Source organism: Chiloscyllium plagiosum, unplaced genomic scaffold (genome assembly GCF_037043375.1).
Source record: "Chiloscyllium plagiosum isolate Xiang-an unplaced genomic scaffold, Cpla_swu_hap1 HiC_scaffold_2, whole genome shotgun sequence".
Taxonomy (NCBI): Eukaryota; Metazoa; Chordata; class Chondrichthyes; order Orectolobiformes; family Hemiscylliidae; genus Chiloscyllium; species Chiloscyllium plagiosum.
In genome coordinates, this window is record NW_028270140.1 from 40,398,728 (window position 1) to 40,422,623 (window position 23,896).

Genomic DNA, 23,896 nt, shown 5'->3' on the forward strand with positions numbered 1-23,896 from the left:
CTGAACTCATTATTAAAGAAAGTTTTTCAATGTCCAATGATTAATTCACTATTCTTTATATAAAAAAGACACATTTATTGATTAAACAATTAATCAGTGTATTTAATTTCTTTAGACCTCGTATAAAATGTGTCTTTGTAATTGTAGATCCACTTAAAATACTTTATAAGCAATTCAGGGGCCGTGCAAATTATGAACCTACAATTGCCCCATTGTGATAATGAAAGGTTATGAACTGAACAAATGATTGAAGGCACTGACTGGATCAACATTCTCTTTAAGCAGTGTGGCCATGCAGCCACACTGAAATTCCACGCACATTCAGCGCACCAACTCATTGACCTTGAGTTTCAGAGGTCAATTGTGACATCAAGGAATCCTAGCAAAACTGGAGTTGGTTGGACACAGGGATCAAGCTACTTACCTAACTTATCCAGTGATAGCAACACCTAGGATTGCAACACTATTCAATATTAGTTGATGAGAAATGTGTTGAAGCAAAAAGAAAGGTGAAAGTTTGCATTTTGAACTTTAATATATGTTTCTGTTCTTTTCCTCTCTCAGGTATGTTTTTTTCTTGGAACCCTGTAACTTGGATGTTGTAAATTTAAAAATTAAGTCCATGGCTCTATGTGTAGCGAAATGTCCAGACATGGAGCTCCGCACATTTGAGGATGTTAAAAGATTTGCACTTGAAAATGGTAAGGCCAAAACATTGGTGATGGAAAGAAGATTTGGAATTTAGAATGTGCTTTTATTCACACTGTAACTCTTGCTCAGCATTGAAACGATTCAGAAGCATTCACATAACCTTTAGAAATAACAAGTGCTCCTGACCAGTCCTTGACTACCTCTTCATTCAAGTTAGAAATGTTTCAACTTATGGCTTTTCCCGTCTCTTATTTCAGAGTATGACTTTCAATCAAGGTATCTTAGAATTACCTATCTCAATTATTAGCCTCATATGCAGGACCTTTTATTTTCTCAAGTTTTCTGAAAGTCTACATATATACAATAAAAGTAAGCGTGTCATTCTTGGCATCTGTTTTACTAGAGAACGAATGGCCCTTCCCAAACTGTTACTGAATGGCATCAATATTCCAACAGCAATACACCATCAAACAGTTGGTGATATTTATGCAAACGTATCCAAAATCAAATGAACTTTCATTCTGTCAAACGAACTAAAGTTCATCCACTCTACAGATTGAAATACCATCCCCTCACCAGTGAATCCTGTAACCATTTTCCCATCACATTGTATTTGAAAAATGAGCACTGATTTAGTCAAGGGGAATTGCAAAGCAACAGGCTAAAGTCATTAAAAAGTGTTCAGAATTGTGCTTGTTAAGTCATTCTTATCCATAATTAGCATCAGATTCCTTACATACTTGCACTCTGAAGACATTTGACAACAAACGTGATCAATTCTGCTATTTCTTCAGGAAATTTACTGAACTCTAAATTTTACTGATGATCTGTAGGCATATTTAATAGTAGGTGCCAACTACTAGAACTCAAAACAACTAACTGAATTAAAAGCTCAAGATATAAGAATGACCAAATTCTAATAAGCAGTTAAACTTTGAACTTTGTTAACCTTGTCCTTTCAATAATTTTCTGTAGTTTAATATTTTCTTTTTAAGAATGCACTGAAGAACTGACTTCCGTTTGGCCCTTTGCTGTGGTGGTAATTGATTTTTCAATAAATATGTTCAATAGCAACACTTTAAATACTTCTTTTTTACTGCTTTCATACTTTTTATGATAATACGTTTTACTTGTGATACTAAGCCTTTAAAAGTGATAATGTGGAAGGCTTGCACTCCATATTAGGTGCACCATCAGCCACATGGTTGTGGGATTCCTACATCACTGCATTTTCTGAACAATGTGGAAAATTGCTCAGCTATATCCTGTCCACAATATCAGGACCTAGGTCATAGAGATGTACAGCATGGAAACAGACCCGTAATCGGGTGAAATAATAATATTCTGATTGTCTACTCTGTCAGTGAAGTGATGGCAGGAATCATTGACAGTTCCATCAAATGGCACTTGTAGAGGGATAACTCACTTACTGACCCTCAGTTTGGGTTCCATCAGGGCCAGTTGGCTCTTGACTTCATAACAGCCTGAATCCAAACATGATGAAAGAGCTGGACCCCAAAGGTATGGTGACATCAAGGCGGTGTTTGAATCAGTATGGTATCCAGGAGTCCTCACAAAAGTAGTCATTAGGAATAAGGGGAAAAATTCTTTATTGGTCGGAGTCATACTTAGTACAGAGGAAGAAGATTGTGGTGTTTGGGGGTCATTCATTTTAGTCTCTGGTCATCTACTGTGTTAGGGCAGTCTCCTAAACCTAAACATCTTCATCTGCTTCGTCAGTAACTATTCCTCCATCATAAGGTCAGAAGTGGAATATACTTTGTGCAATGCTCAGCATGATCATAACTGTTTAGGTGTTGAATCTGTTTTTATCCATGTTAAAAAACCTGGACAATATCTGGCTGATAAGTGACAAGTCACGTTCACATCGCACAAATGCTAAACAATGACATCCAATCAATTCCACATGAAATTTACTTGCATTACCATTGCTGACTCCCTTATTACTAACATCCTGAGGGTTAACATTGACCAGAAACTGAACAGGATCAATTGCAATGTATTTGCAAGAAAAGGTCAGAAGCAAGGAGTTCTGCAGCAAGTAACCTCTCTGCTATCTCCCTGAAATATGTCCGCCATCTACAGGGTATAAGTCAGGAGTATGACGGACTATTCTACATGTGGTTGAGTAGGTGCTAATCCACATTCCTGATGAAGGGCTTAAGCCCGAAATGTCAATTCCTGCTCCTCAGATACTGCCTGACCTGCTGTGCTTTTCCAGCACCACAGTCTCGTCCCGAGGTGCTAATCGAGCTAAAGAAGCTTGATACCATCCAGGATGCAGCAGTCTGCTTGATTGGCACACTAGTCAGCGCCTTCAATATTCACTCTTTTTACTTCTGATGCACAGTAGCAGCAATCTGTACCATCTACAAGGTGTACTGCAGTAACACACCCAGGTTCTTTGACAATACCTTCCAAGGTTGTGACCATGACAAATGAGAAGAGCAAGGGAAGAGGTGTGAGGTCACTCCCACTTGCAAAATCCCCTCCAACTCACAGTTCATACTGACTTGGAACTATATTGCCAATCCTTCACTCTCACTCAGTGAAAATCCTGAAGCTCCTTCTCAACAACACTGTTGGTGACCCTGCTCCCAAGGACGACAATGATTATAACAAAGCTACTTACCAACACTTCCAGAGCACTTAGTGCCTGCATTTATTGCCCATCCCTATCAGCAATGTCCGCATCCCGGAATTTTTAAAAAGATCTTGAGACTTTTTTTTTATTCTGGATGTAAATATATGATGTGATTTTCTCGCTACCCTAACCTACTTTAAATACTGATTGTCTTTAATAAATTATGCTTTTCAGCTGCTTGCTTTACATTCTTATTAAAACTATTGGAAAATAAGGATATGCTAGGCTGTGCTTTGCTCTTCTGTCTCTAGATCTTAAATTTGATGGAATTTTAATTTTGCTTACATAATGTTTTGAAGTTGATATTTTTCAAGCAATGAAAACTGATTCTTCTGCTGCTGATCTGCCAGATAAGTGTATCCTAATGAGATAACATTTTTAATATTGATTTGCCAGATCTGCAGCATAGAAGCAAGTCCACAAATGTGATTTTTAAATTCAGTATATTTTGTTGCAGGGTCTAGGCTGTGCGCATATGAGCTGGAGCCATCAAAATATACATCAGGAAGATCGAGTTTATGTCCTAAACTTCCTGTTAAATCAAGGTAGGAAAATTCAGGGAGAATCCTCATCAGAAATCCCCAGTCATAATATCTATTGAACTTAAAAAAAAAGATTTTTTTCATCAAACTGCTTTGTGTTTTGGGTAAAGTGGGAAGCTACTCCAGAAGTTCTGATCAATGCATTTATATTCTGAATTTTGTGCTTGTATATCCAATAGAGTTAAAACTTGAGGTATTCTTAATTCAAATCTACTTATGTTTATATTTTGGAATGTAAAGTATTTCTGTATTTTCTAAATTAATGGTTGAAGTATCTGTTTCCTTCCTGGATATGTTTTCAATACTGCAAGGTCACATCTTTCAATGAGACTATGACTGTTACTGGTAATTGCAAAATTTTTCTCTGTTCTGAAAAGCTGTTACATGTTACAAAATATAGAAACTGGTAAGTTCAAAGCACTGTACCTGTGTTTTGGATACAAACCTTGTGTCTGAGCATCTTACACAATTTGGCTTTGTAACACATGTGCTCTTTAAATGGGAAGTGCCTTTCCTGTTATTGGTAAGGAAGAAAATATTCTCTATAAGGTCTGTGCCTAAAGCTGGTTGCAGCCTCTTTTGCCTATACATTGTTTTACTCTCTCTCCCTGTCTGGTCCTTTGCCAAAAGTCTGGTGTGAAATTGCTGAAAAGTTGTTTAGCCCCATCTCTCATTTTCCTCTCTCCAATCCGGCATTTAATCATAATTTCTTTTTGATCTCAAAAAGCTCATCACTCTTCTTTCAAATCTGATATAGATCTCAACCACAACCACTATTCAGCATTACCATCATCCCCACCCCTGGTTGAGCCTGGCTGCTTTGTTCCAAATCCTAATGAAACAATTTTACTCTGTGTTGTTCATGTATTAGATACTTCTGTCTCTGGATTCTAGTATTGATTGAGGTCTTGATGATATCTCTTGATGCTGACGTGTGCCCCTTGTGAACCTTTCCTCTGGTTAATCCTTTGATGTGTTATTTCTCTGTGTTTTGGGAATTGAATTGTTTATTCTATCCTCCAAGTGAGCTTTGTACTCGTAACGAGATTTACCAAAACCAGTAACACCCAAGTTTGAATGTTGTCATTGCCATTGAAGCCAAGTTTTATTTTATCCATGGTATTCAATATGTTTCATCCTCTGTATTTCTGGAACCATGTGCTAAATATTTTGCTAATCCACTTATTACATATTTGACAAGACCAGGCCCATTAGTGTTTTAAGGTCTTCGAACAAAGCTGTTTTCACTGCTGCGTGTTTCCCCTCAAATTGCATGTCAGTGTTACAGAGTCATAGAGATTTACAGCATGGAAACAGACACTTTGGTTCAACTTGTCTATGCTGACCAGATATCCTCGTCCCATTTGCCAGCATTTGGTCCATATCCATCTAACCCTTCCATTCATCTAGATGCCTTTTAAATGCTGTAATTGTACCAGCCTCTGCCACTTCCTCTGGCAGCACATTCCATACACGCACCATCCTTTGAATGAAAAAGTTATTCCTTAAGTCCCTTTTGAATCTTTCCCCTCTCACCCTAAATCTATGCTCTCTAGTTCTGGACTCCCTCACCCCAGGGAAAAGACCTAGGTTATTTACCCTACCCATGCCCCTCATGATTTTATAAACCTCTATAAGGTCACCCCTCAGCCTCCGACGCTCCAAGGAGAGTAGCCCCAATCTGCTCAGCCTCTCCATCTGGCTCAAACTCTCGAACCCTGGAAACATTCTTGTAAATCTTTTCGGAGCCCTTTCAAGTTTCACAATATCTTTCTTATAGCAGGGAGACCAGAATTGAATGTAGTATTCTTAAAGTGGCCTAACCAAAGTCCTTTACAGCCACAACATGACCTCCCAGTGTTGTTAATAATTCATTTTTTTTCTCTCTCAATTTTAGTTCAAGAATTGCCTAGAAGTTCCTTTATCTGCTCACTCTGTTTATTCTCCAGATCAATGACATCATACCCCTGTGACAATGTGGATTATAATTTATTGTCCCCTGAAACCAATTCTATTAAATTGTACTTGGTAACAATAAGCTGTTGCCATAGCGAGACTGACATTCCTGTGAACTGAGCCATGCCCTGTTCTGTGTCGTAACTACAGTAACGTCCTGAAGGACCAACAAATGCTGCTTGATTGTGGTATACGTCTCAGAGCCTGAGGGTTGTCCACTGGATTCTTGTGGCTACTCTGTAAGATGATGAATACAACACAATCAGGGTTAAGCTTTGGGGCTTAATCTTATAGTAGGATTTATTTTCACATGTATGTATTACGTAGGAAAACATCATAGGGAGGGAAGACTGGTTGGTATAATGCATGCTGAAAATGTGTTGCTGGAAAAGCGCAGCAGGTCCGGCAGCATCCAAGGAACAGGAGAATCGACGTTTCGGGCATAAGCCCTGAAGAAGGCAGTCCTCACTTTCTCCCTGGTATAATGCATGACTTGTCCATTTCATGAGATGTTTTATAACAAAAACAAGTTATCAGAAATATTATCTTTAGTATCTCTGAGTTCAGTGAATGCCAAATGGAATCCCTCATAACTGTTTCATGTCATACACACAGTGTGAAGCATGGAACCTGGGGACCATGAACAGTTTCTCCTCTGTGTCTCATTACTTGAGTCATGCAGATTGACAATGAAAGGATATTAACAAGGGATTATCCATTTATGGCAGAGAGGAGGAAGAAAAACAAAGTGCTAGAGACACTCAACATGTTGGGAACCATCTGTGGAGACAGAGTTGAAGTTTTGATTTTAGCATGAGTCTTCTTTAGAACCTCCTTCAGAGTGAAGGAGATTTTTTTTTCTTTCTCAAAAATATGTTTTAAATCTTTGGAACTTCCTCAAAAGACATTAGAAACAGAGTCAATGAGTCTTACAGTTGAACCTTTAACCTAACCAGTCCACGCCGAGCCTAATCTTAAATAAAATTAGTCCCACTGCCTGCTCTTGGTCCATATCCCTCCAAACCTTTCATATTCATGTACTTACCCAAGTACTTTTTAAGTGTAACTATGCTCGCATCCCACCACTTCATCAAGAAGTTTATTCCACACACGAACCACCCTTTGTGTAAATAATTTGCCCTTCATGCCTTTTTTAAAACTCTTTCCTCTCACCTTAAAAATATGCCCCGTAGTCTTGAAATCCCCTATCCTAGGGAAAAGACACCTACCATTAACACTATCTATACCCCTCATGATTTTATAAACCTGTCCTTGAATATGTTTAAAATAAGGGTAGATAACTTTTACTCCCTTTGAAGAATCTACCAGTGGTGGACAGGAATGTGAAATAATTAGATCAGTTTTCATCTTACTGAATGGCGGAGCAGGTTTGAGGAGCTAAGTGGCTTACTTCTGCAACAAAACCAAAATTAAACCTGAATCTTGTCTGGATCTTGAAGACCCATTATGCTATCACAGTTACAGAATTATTATTATACAGAAAGAGACCATTTGGCCCATTGTGTCTGCAATAGCTTCCGAAATTGGACTAACAACTTAATGTCATTTTCCTGCCCTTGCCCTATACCCCAGCGCACTGTTTCTATTTAAATAATTATCCAATGCCAATTTGATTTCTTCAGTCGAACCTCTTCCACTAAATGTGCAGGCAATACATTCTTCATCTGAACCATGTGCTGTTTGAAAGTTTCTTCTTATCTCCCAATTGCTTCTTATGTAAAATACTTCAAACTTTGCTCTCAGGTTCTTGATTCTTTTGCAGACAGAAGTAGTTTCTCCCTGCCTACTCTGTCCAACCCTGCATTATTTTGAGAACTTTAATGAAGTCACCCTTGGCCATCTGCTTTCCAAGAAAAATTAGCCTAACCTCTCCAATCTGTCCTCCTAACTGAAGTGTCTCATACCTGGAACCATTCTGAAAGATCATCTGTACTCTGTACAATATATTCACATCCTTCTTAAATTGTGACACTCTGAACTATACACCGTACTCCAACTGAGGTCTAACCAGCATCTAACACAAGTTCATCAGAACCTTCCTGCTCTTGATAATTAATGAAGTCAATGATACTGATACAGTTTCTAAAAAAAATCTATAATGATTATTCATGTACATTTACATCAGAGTTCTCTGCTTCTGCACACACCTTTTAGAATGATACCCTTTATTTTGTACAGTCTATTCATGTTCTTTGTACCAAAATGTGTATCACCTCCCCGTCTGTATATCAAACTTCATCTACCATCTACCTGCACACTCCATCAACTTGTCATTTTGTTTTGACATTCTACACTGTACTCTCCAGACTTAACAGTTCTCTTGAATTTTGGGTCATGTGCAAGCTTTGAAATGATTTTCTGCCCACAAAGCTGGGCACTTAGGATCAGGAAAGCAAAGATCCCAGTACTGACCCCCAGGGGAGCTCCAGTATAACGTTCCTCCAGCTCAAAAGTAACCATTAATGGTTTATGCCCGAAACGTTGATTCTCCTGCTCCTTGGATGCTGCCTGACCTGCTTTGCTTTTCCAGCACACACACACAACTCTGATCTCCAGCATCTGCAGTCCTCAAGTTCTCCTGATTGATATTAACCATTACTGTCTATTTCATATCGCTTAGTAAATTTTGTATCCTCTTGCTGCTGTCCCTTTTATTCCATGAGCTATAATGTTTTTTCACAAGTCTGAGTGGTAATATTGCAAGTCCATGTATACCAGGTCAACAGCATTACCTCACTAACACTTTTTTTGGTATCTCTTCAAAAGCTCTGGCAACTTAGTCAAACATGAATGTTCCTTGACAAATCCACATTGGCTGTCCCTAATTAACACACATTTGTCCATGGAATAGTGTGCAACCAACTCCAGTCTGTTGCCAGCTGGCCCTGACATGAATGTTCTGAAGAAACTTTCACAGCTATTGTACTTTACACTGTGAAAATGAGAGGATTGCAATGTTGTCCCATCAAAGAGAAATAAGCATGCAAGAAAGAAGGAGCCATTCTGAACTCTCAGTTTGGTGCTTAAATATCCATATGTGTTTGCATTTTATATGTGTTCCATATGTGTTCTATTGTCCATTCAGAATTGTTAGGAAAAACATTTAATTCAGCAAGAATCTGTAAAAGTAATAATATTTTGAATCACAAACATGGTCAGTCCCTTTTGAAGTTGCATGCATAAGTACTGTTGGCTTTATACTGTGCAGTTTCTTTCCAAGTCATTGTAATGGTAAAGCAGTACCACCCATGTAGGAAAATTTGAGTCAAAGCACTGCACAATAGCAGTTGCTTTCAACTCCAGGTAGAGGGGAGCAATACAGAAAATAAAGGGCCTGAAAGGTCCAGCTGAAGTATAATGGCAGAGTTTCAGTGCCAGTATCTTTGAACTGCTTTGTATGGAATTGAATTCTATCAAATATCTGCAATTGTTTACTCAGTCACTGTGAACTAATGGGGAACTGAATACATATATAAAAGTTGTGCATAAAATTTATCAATAGATACCATTTTCATGGCCTTTATACTGAGTTTTATGGATGTTAAGTTGTAAGCAATTTTATTTTATTCCCTTGCAGTGAAAGCTGGGTCTATAAAGCAAAAGCTCTGTTTTGATTTTGCTAATTTTGATTTCTTATTAATAATGAGCAGGACTTGTTGCTACTCCTAAATGTTTGATACTTATGAAGACCTAGTATTCTAAATGTACATGTGCCTCTCACAGTCGTCGCTCATCCCCATTGTTGATATTAATTTGACATTCCATTTTTTCTGTGTTTTTGTTTTACACTAGTAAACCTATACCATTCTTCCATCGTTGTGTCCCAGATGTAGATGTCTGCTATGTCAACTTTATTAAGGCCCTGACCACCTTCGTCAGTGACAATAGTGTCTTGCAGAGAGTGGTTACTGGAGTAATGACCAGCAAAGAAATTATAGTGGGACTTTGCTTTTTATCTCTAGGTAATACATCTTGAATACGTTTTTCTTTTTTAAAAAGAAACAATTTTGAACCAAGCATTGCATTATCAAATAATAAAATTTAACTTAGAATGCTTTTATTACATTGTCACCCATGTAATATATACCACAATTTATTTTGCATTGTATTTTTTTAATAGATGTTAACTTAACATTAAAAATAACAGTGTCTCACCTTTTTATGAACAACTAATGGCATTATACAAATGTATTCTCTAATTCAGAAGCCACCAATATGATTATTGTGTTGCCTCTGGAACTTTAAAGTGCAAAAGTGGACTCAGCAAATAATCCAAATACAAAGTAGTAAGTTAAGCTCTGCCTGATAAGTAGGTGGGATGTAAGGTGGTTCAGCATGCTGATAAAATGTTTTTGAACTGGGCAAAAAGAATCAAAACTAGAGTTCGTTGCTTTGAGGCTACATTTCTCTTGTTTTTCTTGTAAAAGTACCATTAAGGAAAAGTGTTGTTGATGGTGATTTGTTTACTTGAGAAAGTAGTAGAAAAATAACAAAAATGGAGCTTTTTCTTGTTGGAAAGAAACGCATTCACTTTGTAGGTTCCATTTTTACAATGTCCTACAGCATTTCACAGCCAATTAAATATCTCTCAAGTATGATTATTATTGTTATATAAGAGACACAGTATCCAATTTCTTCATAGCCAGGTTGACCATGACCAGTTAATTTGTGGAATCAGTTAAAATATAACTGTTCCTCGGATTCTATTCGGGTTTTTAACAATCCTTTAAATCTTTTTGTTTTTAAATAGAATATTTCGGAGTATAATATTAGTTAAAATTAAAAATATTGACGCGTACATCTGCAGCTAATAGGTTAATTGAAGTCAAGGAAATGTATAGTGTCAATATTTTGTGTTACTGAAGATAAAAATGGGCACAATAGTCTCGGAGTGGTTATAATGTTGGAGGTAAGCCTTCTACTATCCTTTTGGTGTAGCCTTCTCTATTGCAGTAAATTATGTCAGTGCCTCAAGAATGTGAGGTCTTCAAGCAGCCCTCTAATCTTACCTCTTCCTTCCAGCTTGTTCAGAATGTGGCACAGAGAACAATCTGGAATTAGTCACCTCTGGTGCCTTGTTTTCCAGTCTAGTGCTCAAGTCTTTAATCTATTCTTAAAACTTATAAAAATGCACCTCTAGCTACCATATTTGAGCATAATTTGTCAATCTTTTCCAGCAATTTTCTTCTTCTCCACCCTTGGATGGACAAACAGGCAGAGGGGAATAATATCTGCAGCAACTGCAGGAAGGAATACTTGGCGAGAACACTTTGGCCCTCTTGGATTGTCCCTTGCTCCATGCTTCTGCATTAATGTTCTGGATAACTCTCCTTTTGAATGACATCACTGTTCAATACCTTCTCATCCGTCAGCAACTTTTGAATTGTTCTGTAACTTGCTGATTCTCAGATGTCCAGTCACTCCCCCCAATTTCTCCAGTGACCATATTCTGGACAGTGTGTTACCGAAATGTTTCATTTTCACTGAAGTAGGGTATGGTCTCACACACTCTGTATGGCCTCAAAGCACAGGCATTGTCTGCTTCAAATACATTTTGCAGTTAATGTCAGGAAAAATAAAACTACCATGCTTCCCAGGATCCAGATTATCAGTAATCGCTCACATTATATGCATATCACAAAATTCCTTTCATTTATGTTTATTTTCTGTTTAACTTCTAAAAACGTGAATAACGTTAACTTGAGTTTGCACCATCACAAACTCAACTTTTCATTATTATCTTCTCTTAACAATCAAGCTTAAATTAAATGCCATGTTCCTCTGACCTCTTAGCACATTTCTATAATTAATTAGCCTCAAACAAGCTCACATTTGAGTTTTAGAGTAAACAACTTCAAATACTTTCCAATTTTAGTGGCTAAAGATTAAAGTAAGTTTTTAAAATTAATTTAGATATATGTTTATATCTGTATATTTCAATGCTTGTATCCAGTTGCTGTCATTATGGGTTAATGCTGCATGCCTTTGACTTTGAGCACCTTTCTAACCTCTTGCCATTTCTGGATCTGAGAATATAGAGAGAGAGAAGCTAATATGTTATAGTGTTTGGAGTGCTGTTTTGCTGTCTGGGAGGGATTTTGTAGGTTTCAGAAGGACTAGTTTAACCCTGAATCTGGGATTATTGGAACATATAGGGACATAAGAATTGGAAGCAGGAGTAAGCCATTTAGCCTTTGGTGTTTGATCCAACATTCATAAGATCATGGCTGATCTGGTTGTGGTCTCACCTCCACCTCCCTGTTTCCCCACCGTAGTCGTAGACTCGTTGGTCTTCAAAATCCGTCCAACTCCGCTTGAAAACATTTAAAGACCAAACTTTCAGTAATTTCTGGGAAAGTGAATTGCACAGAATCTTGAGAGGAAAAAAAAAGCTACTTTATCTTAAAAGGGAAACCTTTGATTTTTAAACTGTCTGCTACTCCTATAGGCTCTAAATTATTTTTGATATCAATGAGACAGCATCATCTAACTTCAGTATAATTTGACCTCGTCAAACTTTTAAATGCAGATCTTCATCAAAATAAAACCTTCTGTGAACATGTGGTCTGTAAGTGAAAGGAAGCTTCTATTCTGGAACGTATATGAATTTAGTCCAATCTCTGTTCTTTGCAATTGCAACAGCTGCAACATCCAGGCAAAATAAGAGAAAAAGTGCTGGAACAAAGCAACACAGTGAAAGGGGAAAGACTGAGGAAAGGGGTGGAAATTGAATTGAACTGAATTGAATTGAATTTATTGTCACGTGTACCGAGGCACAGTGAGAAGCTTGTCTTGCGAGCAATACAGATAGATCACATAGTTAAGTAGCATAAATAGTAAATAATAGGTAAACAGCGGCAAAAACAAAAACACAGGAACAGGCGAATGTTAAGAGTTTGAGAGTCCATTCTGTATTCTAACAACAGGAGGGCAGAAAGTGTTACAAAACCGGCTGGTGCGTGTGTTCAGGCTTCTGTACCTTCTCCCCAATGGTAGAGGTTGTAGAAAAGCATTACCAGGGTGGAATGGATCTTAAGAATGCTGGCAGCCTTTCCTTGACAGTGGGCCTGGTAGATGGATTCTAGAGATGGGAGGTTGGCCTTTGTGATTGTCTGGGCTGAGTTCACCACTCTCTATAACCCCATTTCTGATCTTGAATGGTACAGTTATCATGCCAGGTAGTGATACATCCGGACAGAATGCTCTCAATGGTGCACCTATAAAAGTTGGAAAGGGTATTCGCCGTCATGCCAAATTTTCTCAGCTGCCTGAGGAAGAAGTGACGTTGTTGGGCCTTTGTAACCAGTGCGTCCACACAAAGAGTTCAAGAAAGCTTGTTGTGGATGACCACTCCCAGGTGCTTGACACTCCACTCCTTCCACCTCTGTGCTGTTAATTTGCAGGGGAACATGAGTAACATCCCAACGAAAGTCAATAATGAGAAAGAGGGAAATACTTAGGAAGGGAGAGTGTGGAAACAGTAGAAGGGTAACAGAGAATAACAAGTGAGAGCGGGTACAGTCTCATCATGATTCCCATTTAGATTTCAGTATTGTTTGATGAATGGATCTTATCTGAATGAGACCTGTGCTCTGAAATGATGAATAAATAGTCATTTCCAACCTGCTTTCAAAGATCAAGAGATTTTGCCTCTGAAGTGTATTGTTTGTAAAGCCTCACAAATTGCCAAATTTTTGCTCCCACTCCTCTTGCAGTGTTCCTCTGTCTAAGGAGAGTTGAGTTTTGATGCAAAGGTAAATGTGGTTCTCAATGGGAGGTTAGTGATCCAACAAAGGGTATATCTACAAGGAGACAGCAGGACATGAGATTTTCTTGCTTCTTTCTGGCCCTGTTTAGAGTCCAGTTTCCCAGAGGAGGAAGTCCAGTGTGCTAGTGGTCTGCTGTGTCATTCAGTGTTTCATAATAGTTGGATCTGAAGCTCTACTTCTGAAAAAGATGGTGAATGCAACATTTACAATCTCACCTTGTCTGTCACTTGAAATTCCTTGCAAGTTCAATCCTATATAGTACTTGTACCCTAATTATTTATTTGTGTCTTGACAGTTTTATCGATGTTGTTAATGGTTATAATTCGATACATCTCCCGAGTGCTTGTTTGGATCCTTGCAATTCTCACCATCCTGGGTTCAATTGGTAAGTTGATTGATTACAAGTGATAAGAATGTTTTAAAACTGAGCTTATTAATTCTTGTTTTTTTTTAAAGATCCATTTGTATCTATTTCTAATTTTCCATTCCAAGAGAGAATATTTATTTGATCCAGATATAGTGCTTTTCAGTTTCCGCTAGTTATGGAATGAGCTTAGATTCCAAAAAAGAAAAAAGAATCAAGATTTTTCATGCAAAAATTCTGCTTCTTATCATATGTAAAGGTGTGGTCTTTCCATAGTACTACAGCAATTCCAATCAAAGTCATAAATTACACCTCTAGTGACTGGGGCCCTGGTATATCATGCATTTTTGTAATTTTAACTTCACTGGACTTCCTTCAATCCCTGTCTCCCTGGCTTAGCTCAATGGATCCAATTGAAGACCAATCAATTCCAGCAGTCATTTCTCTTATTGCACCCATACGATAGCCTCTGTAGATGTCCAAAGGTTCGTTTTTGAGTCCTTTCTTTTGTACATAACCATATGTTGTCCTTCAGTCATGTGATGTATCTTCTAATATTGTCACCGAAAGCCATCAGCTGTGCCTCACCACCAACCCGCCCAAGCTCTCTCAATCCATCCTCAAATTAACATGGGATGAGCATTACACATCTGGCGGGGAGCACCAAATACAGTTCTCCAATTGTCAACCTGCCCATATTGAGCTGCAGTTTCCTTACGTCAAACAAGAGAAAAGCAAAATCCATTGTCATCCAGTCCCCACTGTGTACTCTGCTGTCAATTCTGTCCCTTTCAGTAGGCAATCTTCCTGGTTCTAAAAACTGTGTTGCTGGAAAAGCGCAGCAGGTCAGGCAGCATCCAAGGAGCAGGAGAATCGACATTTCAGGCATAAGCCCTTCTTCATTCCTGAAGAGAAGGGCTTGTGCCCGAAACGTCGATTCTCCTGCTCCTTGGATGCTGCCTGACCTGCTGTGCTTTTCCAGCAACACATTTTTCAGCTCTGATTTCCAGCATCTGCAGTCCTCACCTTTCTCCTAATCTTCCTGGTTCTGCCAGATTACTCTCAGTCTGACCTTGTGCTAAGCTTCTAACCGTTCTCCATCAGAAAGTAATAACATCACCTGCCCCTGTACCTGTTTAAACCATTTCTATTGCTGACAGTCTTACTGATAGTGTCACTTTCAGACTTAACCATGCCAATGCTTTTTCAGTTATCCTCCCATATACTATTCCCTTTAAACTAGAATATATACAAAAGTCCTACTGTATCATAGCTGACACCAAATTCCATTCACTGGATGCCTACTGACCTACTTTAGCTCCCAGTCTAGCAATACCTCAAATTTGTAATTCTTTTCCTCATTTCCAAATCCCTCATTACCATGCACTCTCCTGTCTTTGATCTCCTGTAGCCCTAAACCCCTCTAGACATCAACTTCAGTTGTAAGCTTTGGTTTCTCTTTATTGTCAAACTTTGTTGTCTGCCTAAATGCTTCTCCCATCTCTCCCTACACAGGTGGTACCGCTGTTCTTTGGTGGTTGTATGCTGATCAGAAGAAGGCAGCCAAAGCAAAATCAGTTGAAGATGAGAATGTGGCAGAAGACAATAGCAAGGCTCTTCTGATATATGCCATTATTGCAACAGTAGTTACAGTAAGTACTCCATCCATAATGTATTCAAAATTAATCATTACTAATTTAAGTGTGGAAAAACTGGAAAGGTGCCTAATGCTGTTCATATCAATCGGTAAAGATTAAACAAATGAAGCTGTTTACTCAAGATAGAGAAGATTCAGGGGTGATCTGACTAAGTTCTTGAAGATATTGGAAAAGCTTCCGTGCAGTAGACATTCAAGATTATGTTTCCACTTGCAGGAAAGGTTGTAACAAGGGACAACAAATATAGTCACTAATTAATCCAGAAGAGAATTCAGGTGAAAAACAGAGATACTCAGTGGGTCTGGCAGCATCTGTGAAGAGAATGTAGAGTCAACGTTTCAGGTCCAGTGACCCTTCTTCGGAACTGGAATCCCATTTTTTACAGCACCAACAATACTTGGTTTATGGTTTGACGAATTCAGGAGTTTTTTTTCTTTGAACTTGTTGGAGAACTCACATTCTATAACTGAACTGATTAGCACTGACTCATCCAAGCAGAATCTGTATAAGTATAATGGAAGAATAAACAGAGGGATACGTTGATCGAGATAATGAGCAGAGGAGTGTGAAAAGTGACCACCAACATGGATCTGTTGGACTGAATGGCCTGATTCAGTTCATACTTAGTAAATGGCTGTCTTGGTGTGTGGTTACAGTGATATCACTTATCATACTCTCAGGTTCATGTTGATGTACTTGAGGTGTGGGTGGAGGAAAATTGCTAGGGGAGGGGCTTGGGTCACCTTGCTTTAAAAATAATCAAGAATGTATTTTCCATTTGCATTACCATTTTGAACTCTGATACGAAGAAGAGTGCTCTGAAGCATTTACCTGATAGCTTAAATTTTGAAGATTACACCTCTTGTCTTGAATGTTGCCAAATTGCTTTGGGGAAGTAATTTTCATAATTTCAATGTTATGTGATTCAGAATCTGTTTTCAACTTGTTGCAATTTGAAATAACCTGTCAATTGTTCTTGAGCCCTCTCAAAAATAAACCACATGATGTAAGAGTGGAAGTAGGCCATTCAGCCCATTGAGTCTGCTCTGCCATTCAACGAGATAATTGCTGATCTGATAATTCTCAACTCCACTTCCTGTTTTTTTCCCTGTAACCCATGATTCCATACTGATTAAAGATCTGTTATTCTCAATCTTGAATATACTTAACAACTGAACCACAACAGCCCTCTGCAGTAAAGAATTCCATAGATTCATACCCAATGAGAGAAGAAATTCCTTCTAATCACTGTTTTAAAAGTGCAAACCATGACAGGGACTTAGTGCTTAGCACTGCAGCCTCACAGCACCAGGGAACCAGGTTTGATTCTACTCTTGGGCAACTGTCTGTGTGGAGTTTGCACATTCTACATGTGTCTGCGTGGGTTTCCACTGGGTGTCGTGGTTTCCTCCCACAATCCAAAGATGTGCAGGTTAAGTGATTTGACCATTGTTTTAAAAAAAAGTCCATGTGGGGTTCTGGGGATTAGCTGGGATGCTCTTCAGCGAGAGTTCTTTTGTAGAATGGCCTCTACCTGCACTATAGAGATTCTATTATTCTGAGATTATGCCCTTTGGTTTTACGCTCTCCCATAAGAAAAAAAACCATCTTTCTGCATCTACCCTGTCAAGTCCCCTTGGAATCTAGTATGTTACAATAAGGCTGCCTCACATCCTTCTATATTCTAATGAATACAGACTCACACTACTCAATCTCTGCTCATAAGAAAGTCACTCCATACCTGGTTTCAGCATAGTGCCCCTCAATTGCCTCCAATGCCAGTATATCTTTCCTTAGAAAAGAGGCCCAGAAATTTTCACAGTATTCCAGCTGCGGTCTAACTAGTGTCTTGTACAGTTTTGTTAAAAGTGCCCCTATGTCTATACTCTATTTCCTTTGGTAGAGAGGCCAACATTCCATTTGCCGAAATACCTCTTCTATTTTCCTACGGTTTTCCTTATTTTAATAGCCACATAAAATCTGGACTGTAAAATAAATAGTAACAATGGATGAGTATTGTCTTTTAGCATTCATTGGATAACTGTCGAATGTATTAATTGCAGAATACATTAATTTTCATATGCATGTTAATTTTATGACATGTTTCTACATTCATGTTGCTGTGGGTGTCACAGGAAAACTAATTTGAAATTGGTTAAAAATCACATGACACCAGGTTATAGTCCAACAGGCTTATTTGGAAGCACTAATTTTCGAAGTGCTGCTTCTTCATCAAGTGGTTGTCGTGTAGGACCATAAGACACAGAATTTATAATAGAACATTACAATGTCATGCAAGTAAAATGATACATTTAACAAGCCTGAATTGTTGTCAAGTCTTTCATCTTTTAGAACGAGTTACAGGTTTCAGTTCATTAATGTGTAAATCCCAGAATATCTTTTAAGTCACATTCTCAAGATTAGTTAAAGTTTTATATTTTAAAAAAAGTGACATCTCAGCTCAGACAATACGTTAAAGGTGTAGGTCAGAGTCTGTATCCCAATCTTGAGTCAGACTGGTTCTATTTCCAAAGTGGAATTTACAAAATATTACATGGATTGACTGTCTGCATTAACTGCCTACTAGTTGAGCATTTTTTGAGCAAAATAGAATGTATCTGTAAATATAATTCTATAAATATTAATTCACCCCGTAGACTTATATTTGTGTGTGCATGCAGGAGAGAGGGAGTGATTGTGTGAGTGTGTGCGCAAGCTTGTTAAAGTGTGTGTGATGGGGGACAAGCCTGCGTGAGTGTGAGTATGGAAAAGTGTGTGCGAGAGCGTGTATAGTGTAGTGGGGTCACCTGTAGTGTGACACAAACCCAAGGTCCCCATTGAAGCCATCCTCATGGGTTCTGAACTTGACTATCAGCCTCTGCTCGGCCACTTTGCATTGTTGCCTGTCCCGACATCAGCCTTGGAGGATGGTCACCTGAAGGATTAATTTCCAAATATTAACATAATCCAGAAACAACCAGAAAGTATTGTGAAATTAGCAGTGGGATCAATCTTGCTGGTAACTGCCATATGAGGCAGTTGTGGCAAACAAGGCCAGATTTGGAGTCATGACTCATGCAGGATTGTATTGGTTTTTGCAGAGGGTGGGAAGCTGTGATGAAATTGCAGTTGAGGGCATGAATATGTTAGGGACTTGTAGGGGAAGGGAAGTCATTGAAATTTGTCAAGGCCAGGTTTACGTGTTATCAGGACTTACTATAGGAGCGTTATGGGTGGTGCTGTTCTGAAGCAGCCATTCTTTGTGAAGAGTGACACTCGGATACCGTCAAGGCTACTATTGCTGTTATCATGTCTGGAGATAAATGTATGGGGGTCAAGTATTTTGTCAGCTATATTAATGAAATGTGAAGAAGTGACGGCAGATGATCTTGAAAGTGATTGGGATGGTGTTTGATGTGGAAGCTGTGGGAGTGAAGTCATACGCTGTCGGATTTATCCCAAAGAAACTGCCAGATGGAGGAGATGTGCTGACTTTACATATTGCTTTCTGTCCCACTAGACATGACTAGCTAGGAAAGTATTGAACGTGGGATCAGTTAAGAGAGACAGCATTGAGAGGACCTCCTCAAAAGCAGATTCTGCATCTGTGAAGCTGCTAACCTTCATTTGTATTCCTTGGGTGTAGGTTCCTGGGTTGTGACTATTTTTGTCAACTTTTGTTGGGCAATTGGGCAATCCCATTCCTGCTCTTCCTCAGCTATGCAGTTGAGATTTTATATCCGTACATTCCATTTGCCGTTGAAGGTACCCCTCCAGAAAAATCTGCTCAACTTGTTATAACATTTGAGAAGAATTTAACCAATATTGCAAATTAATATTTAGCACTTTTGGGAAATAATGTATTGAAATGAAGGTACTACTGCTGCTACAGCTTCTAGTAATGTATCCAAAGTAACAAAAAGTTGTGTGCTGGAAGCAATGTAATATGTGATTATTTCATTTTTGCAGGTCATTTTACTGTTACTAATGCTAATAATGAGGAAGCGAGTCGCTCTTACAATTGCCTTATTCCATGTGGCAGGGAAAGTGTTCGTTCACATTCCACTTCTAGTCTTTCAGCCACTCTGGACTTTCCTGGCATTGGCATTATTCTGGGTCTATTGGGTTACGGTCCTACTTTTATTGGGCACTGCAGGTATGACTATACATTTACAGAACTTTTTTTCTTTCTTTAGCTTGCATTGACAAATCTTAACCAGAAAAATGCTTTTTGGAAAGGATTTTATTCCAGCGTTTAATGGAAATATTCTGAGAGATTTTGTGCAGGTTACTGAAAAGTTTGGAGTATTCTTTTGTTCTTTCATAAGTTCTTAGAAATAGTCACATTGCCCTTTCATCAGAAAGGGATAGATCACCTTTAAGACAAACTGAGGAAGGCTAGGCAGCATATATGGAGATCCTGCATAAAGGGATTATGAAATTTCAACAATGATTCCAGAGTGAAATATTGAAACTTGTGGGACTGCAAAATCAATCAAACATGTAGAGTTTACGGCATGCAAAAATAATGTGTGTGCTGTTAGTTTTTCAACCATGGTTTGAGGGTAATGCTGGACTTTCTTCTGCATCCCTATGTTGCTAGGCAACCAGTAGCACAGAGGCCCCCATGGTCTTTTCAAAATATGGTTTTCCCAGTAGTTAAGACCGATACAGCCCATCTCTTATACTTGCCTTTAATAGGTAGGTGGCTCACAGCCCACGTGAATCCATCGACTTAATTCCTTAACAAAGTTCTGTTTAATCCAAACAATGTCCAACAACTCATTATCTTCCAGTGTTTTGCATATGAATATGTATTCTCAATGATAGTTCTGTATTTTGTTAGTTGTAAAGGACGACGACATGTTCAGTGCTCACCAGAAAGGCATAAATGCACATCTTAGTTTCTTTCACATAACCTATTCAACTTGATAATCATTTAAGTCATCAAGCATTTTTACTTTTTATTTAAGTAGGCATATCTTTAATATGGATCTTCTCCTTTATTTTGTCCCTTCCTGTAGGATCTCCTGAGAAAAACTCTCAAGGTTACATAGAATTTAAAGTCTCCGGTCCTTTACAGTATACATGGATTTATCATCTAGTTGGTCTTATCTGGATCAGTGAGTTCATACTGGCCTGTCAACAGATGACCGTGGCTGGAGCTGTCGTGACCTATTATTTTACACGGTAAGATATTTTTGGGGAAGTGAGTCATTTATAATTACATTTAACCACTTGGAGGTTTAGAGGAGAAATGGTTCATTATGTTGTCAATACACCAGATGTAAGTTTGTTTCTTTTCCAGAAACCGACATTTGGGTTTCAACATTTACCTTCTTGAAAAAGTAGGGCTTAGAAAGCACCTTTCGGGATCCAAGGATCTGCCAAAGTGCTTTACAGGCAATGAGGTACATTTGAAATGTATTCATTGCTGTAATGTACTAGCCAATTTGTACACAAATTCCCTCCAACATCACAGCCCTTAACTTTCCTCTCTATTGAAACATAGGACTTCGCAGCAATATTAGCTAAGTTGACTCTTTTGAATGTTTCCACTGTTTATTTACCACCATCCATGTTTAGTTTATTTAACAAATCAACCTTTAGCCAGCTTTTCTCTCATATCTTTGTACTTGGCTTTAAATGTGAAATTTTTGTTTGTGTTTGAAAGATATCAATTTAAAACTTCAAAATTCAATAAGTATAAAGGTATCTAAGCATCTCAGATTCATTTGGAATTTACAAACTGATCATTTCGTGCAGCTGATTTATGTCCATCTTTGTGCTCTGCATAGACCTCCTCCCACCCTACTTTATCTTGTCCTTTTATATCTTCCTATTCCTTACCCCCTCATATACGTACCTAGCTTTCTCCGCTGTGCTGTTGACCTCAATATGACCTCAACTCACTTATATGACAGCATCTTTGCCATTGCAGCTTCTCATTGGTAAAAAGCTTCTCCTGAATTCTTTAAAGGATTGTTTCATGAGTGAGTGCCTTGCATTTATGGCCCAAAATTTTGGACTGGGTGCAAAACCCAATCAACCTGGGTAACCCCTCCATAACTGTAAAGGCTGTTGGTCATCCCTCAACCTTTCTCTCATATGGAGAGCCCAATTTGTTCATTCTTTCTTGAGAGTTAGAACTACGAATTCTGATTTAATTCCTGTAAATCTCTATGCTCCCTTTCTTCTGATATTACCCTGGTAAATTCTTCGTTCCTCATGGTTTATTGCTCAGCAGTGGTGTGGTAAAGTCGTGCTGATGTCACTGGACTACTAATCCAGAACCCCTGACTAATGGTCTGAGAATATGGGTTCAAATCATGGTGGATGGTGGTGTTTGAATTCAATCAACAATATCTGAAATAAAATCCATCCTAATAGTGACCAAGTAAGCATTGTCGATTGTCATAAAAACTCTGGTTCGCCACTAAGGAGAGATCTATTACTGTCCTTACCTAGACTTGTGTGACTCCAGGCACACAACAATATCGTTGACTCTTGACTACCCTCCAGGCATTTAGGATGGTGCAATAAACACTAGCCCAGCTAGTCATGCCCCATCTCAACAAGCTCTCGAGTCATTAACTGACTTGTACAGTCATGGAACTGATTTAATTGTTCCAGAAGAATTAGTTAGTTATCATGGACTTCAATGTTTTGCTGTAATATATGGCATTAAACACAATAGAAACTAGGAAAAAGCCATTTGGCTTCAAGGCTGCTCAGCCATTCAATATAATTAAGGCAAATCCTCTATCTCTATGTTATATTTCTGCTTTCTCCCAAACTCCTTTATGCCTTTAATGTCTGAAAAATCTACCACTCTCTTGAATATACTTGGTGACCTGGCCTCCACAGCTTCTGTGGTAGTAACTTATACAAGTTGAATGTTTTATGAATGAATAACAGGTCATTTAATCCAGAGCTAAATTTGGGTTAGGTACTTAATTGGAACGTGAACTTGACTGTCTTTCTGATTTTCACACTGAAATGTACAGCTTCACATTTGCTCACACACTCAACTTGTCTAGATTGCCTTAAAACATCCTTGCATCCTCCTTGTAATTCTGAATCCTGCTTAGTTTTGTGTCATTAGCAAACTTGGAAATATTGTAATTGGTTCCTTTATCCAAAACATTTATTTATATTGTGAATAGCTGGGTCCCAAGCACTGATTTCTGCAGTATCTTACTGGTTACTGCCTAGAAAATGACCCATTTAGTTCTACACTATTTCTGATCTGTCAAGCAATTCTCAATCCATGCCAATATATTATCCCCTTTAAAAGTACTTTAATTTTTCCCATTTGTCTCTTATGTGGGACTTTATCAAAAACCTTCTTGAAATCTAAATGCACAACCATTGACTAGTTCTCTCTTATCCCATTCATCACATCCTCAAAAACACTAGAAGCTTAGTTGAGCTTGATTTCTCTTTCATAAATACATGATGACTTTGCTTAATTCAGTTAATGCTTTCCAAGTGTGCTGCTCTCACCATTTTTTTTAATCGACTTCAGCATTTTCCCCACCCCTGACGCTAAGCGAAATCGTCTGTACTTAAATCGATGTGGGTAAATTTATTTTGCTCTGTCAAATTGCAATTTTCTCATTGATATTGCGTTTCCCAGTCTCCAAGGCTACAATATTGTATGGCCGAACCTTGGGGATGTAGCTAATAACAATTACTTGAATGCTTAGTGGCTATAAACTACGCAACCTAGTTCAATTCCGGATTTAATGATCTGTTAACAGCAATTTCACCAACATCCATTCAATTTTAAAATTGATTATTAGTACAATGGCAGTGAGTACATTTTGTATTCTTACCATCACTTTGCGGTAGTATTAATATCAATTCAGAAAAAGCTAAACACAGTCTGCCGCACAGAGTTCTTGCTTACAAATACTAAATGAGGATTAGTATTTGCTCATGGAGCTTTGTTCGTAATGAAATTTTTTACTGGAAAACTTAATCTTTTTTCCAGATTTCTTGCAATCTTCCCTGCCATTTATTAATAATTAAATCTATGTAACAAATACATTTGCTTTTTTCTGACCCGATGAATGACCTCAAATTGTGAACACAGTCATTTGCAACTCGACTGGTCAAACAAAGAATATGCACGTTGTTTGTGTTTTACTCTCATAGAATTAATTATATAGTAATGTGTATTGTATATACAATAAAGCAAAATATAATCTCATTCCTCCTTTACTTAGACAAGTCAAAACATTAATTATTTAAAAAGTCTCAATCCT

At 38.2% G+C, this 23,896-nt stretch overlaps 1 protein-coding gene across 1 annotated transcript in view; it reads left to right on the forward strand.

Moving 5' to 3' along the window:
* The window catches only part of LOC122562581 (choline transporter-like protein 1), a 76,551-nt gene that overhangs the window by 25,690 nt on the left and 26,965 nt on the right, over window positions 1-23,896 (forward strand). The window contains exons 4-10 of the mRNA XM_043715544.2: window positions 565-701; window positions 3,774-3,861; window positions 9,628-9,797; window positions 13,900-13,989; window positions 15,484-15,620; window positions 19,596-19,782; window positions 20,651-20,816. Of these exons, the coding sequence (XP_043571479.1) occupies window positions 565-701; window positions 3,774-3,861; window positions 9,628-9,797; window positions 13,900-13,989; window positions 15,484-15,620; window positions 19,596-19,782; window positions 20,651-20,816 (975 nt within the window). The remainder of the gene's footprint in view (window positions 1-564; window positions 702-3,773; window positions 3,862-9,627; window positions 9,798-13,899; window positions 13,990-15,483; window positions 15,621-19,595; window positions 19,783-20,650; window positions 20,817-23,896) is intronic.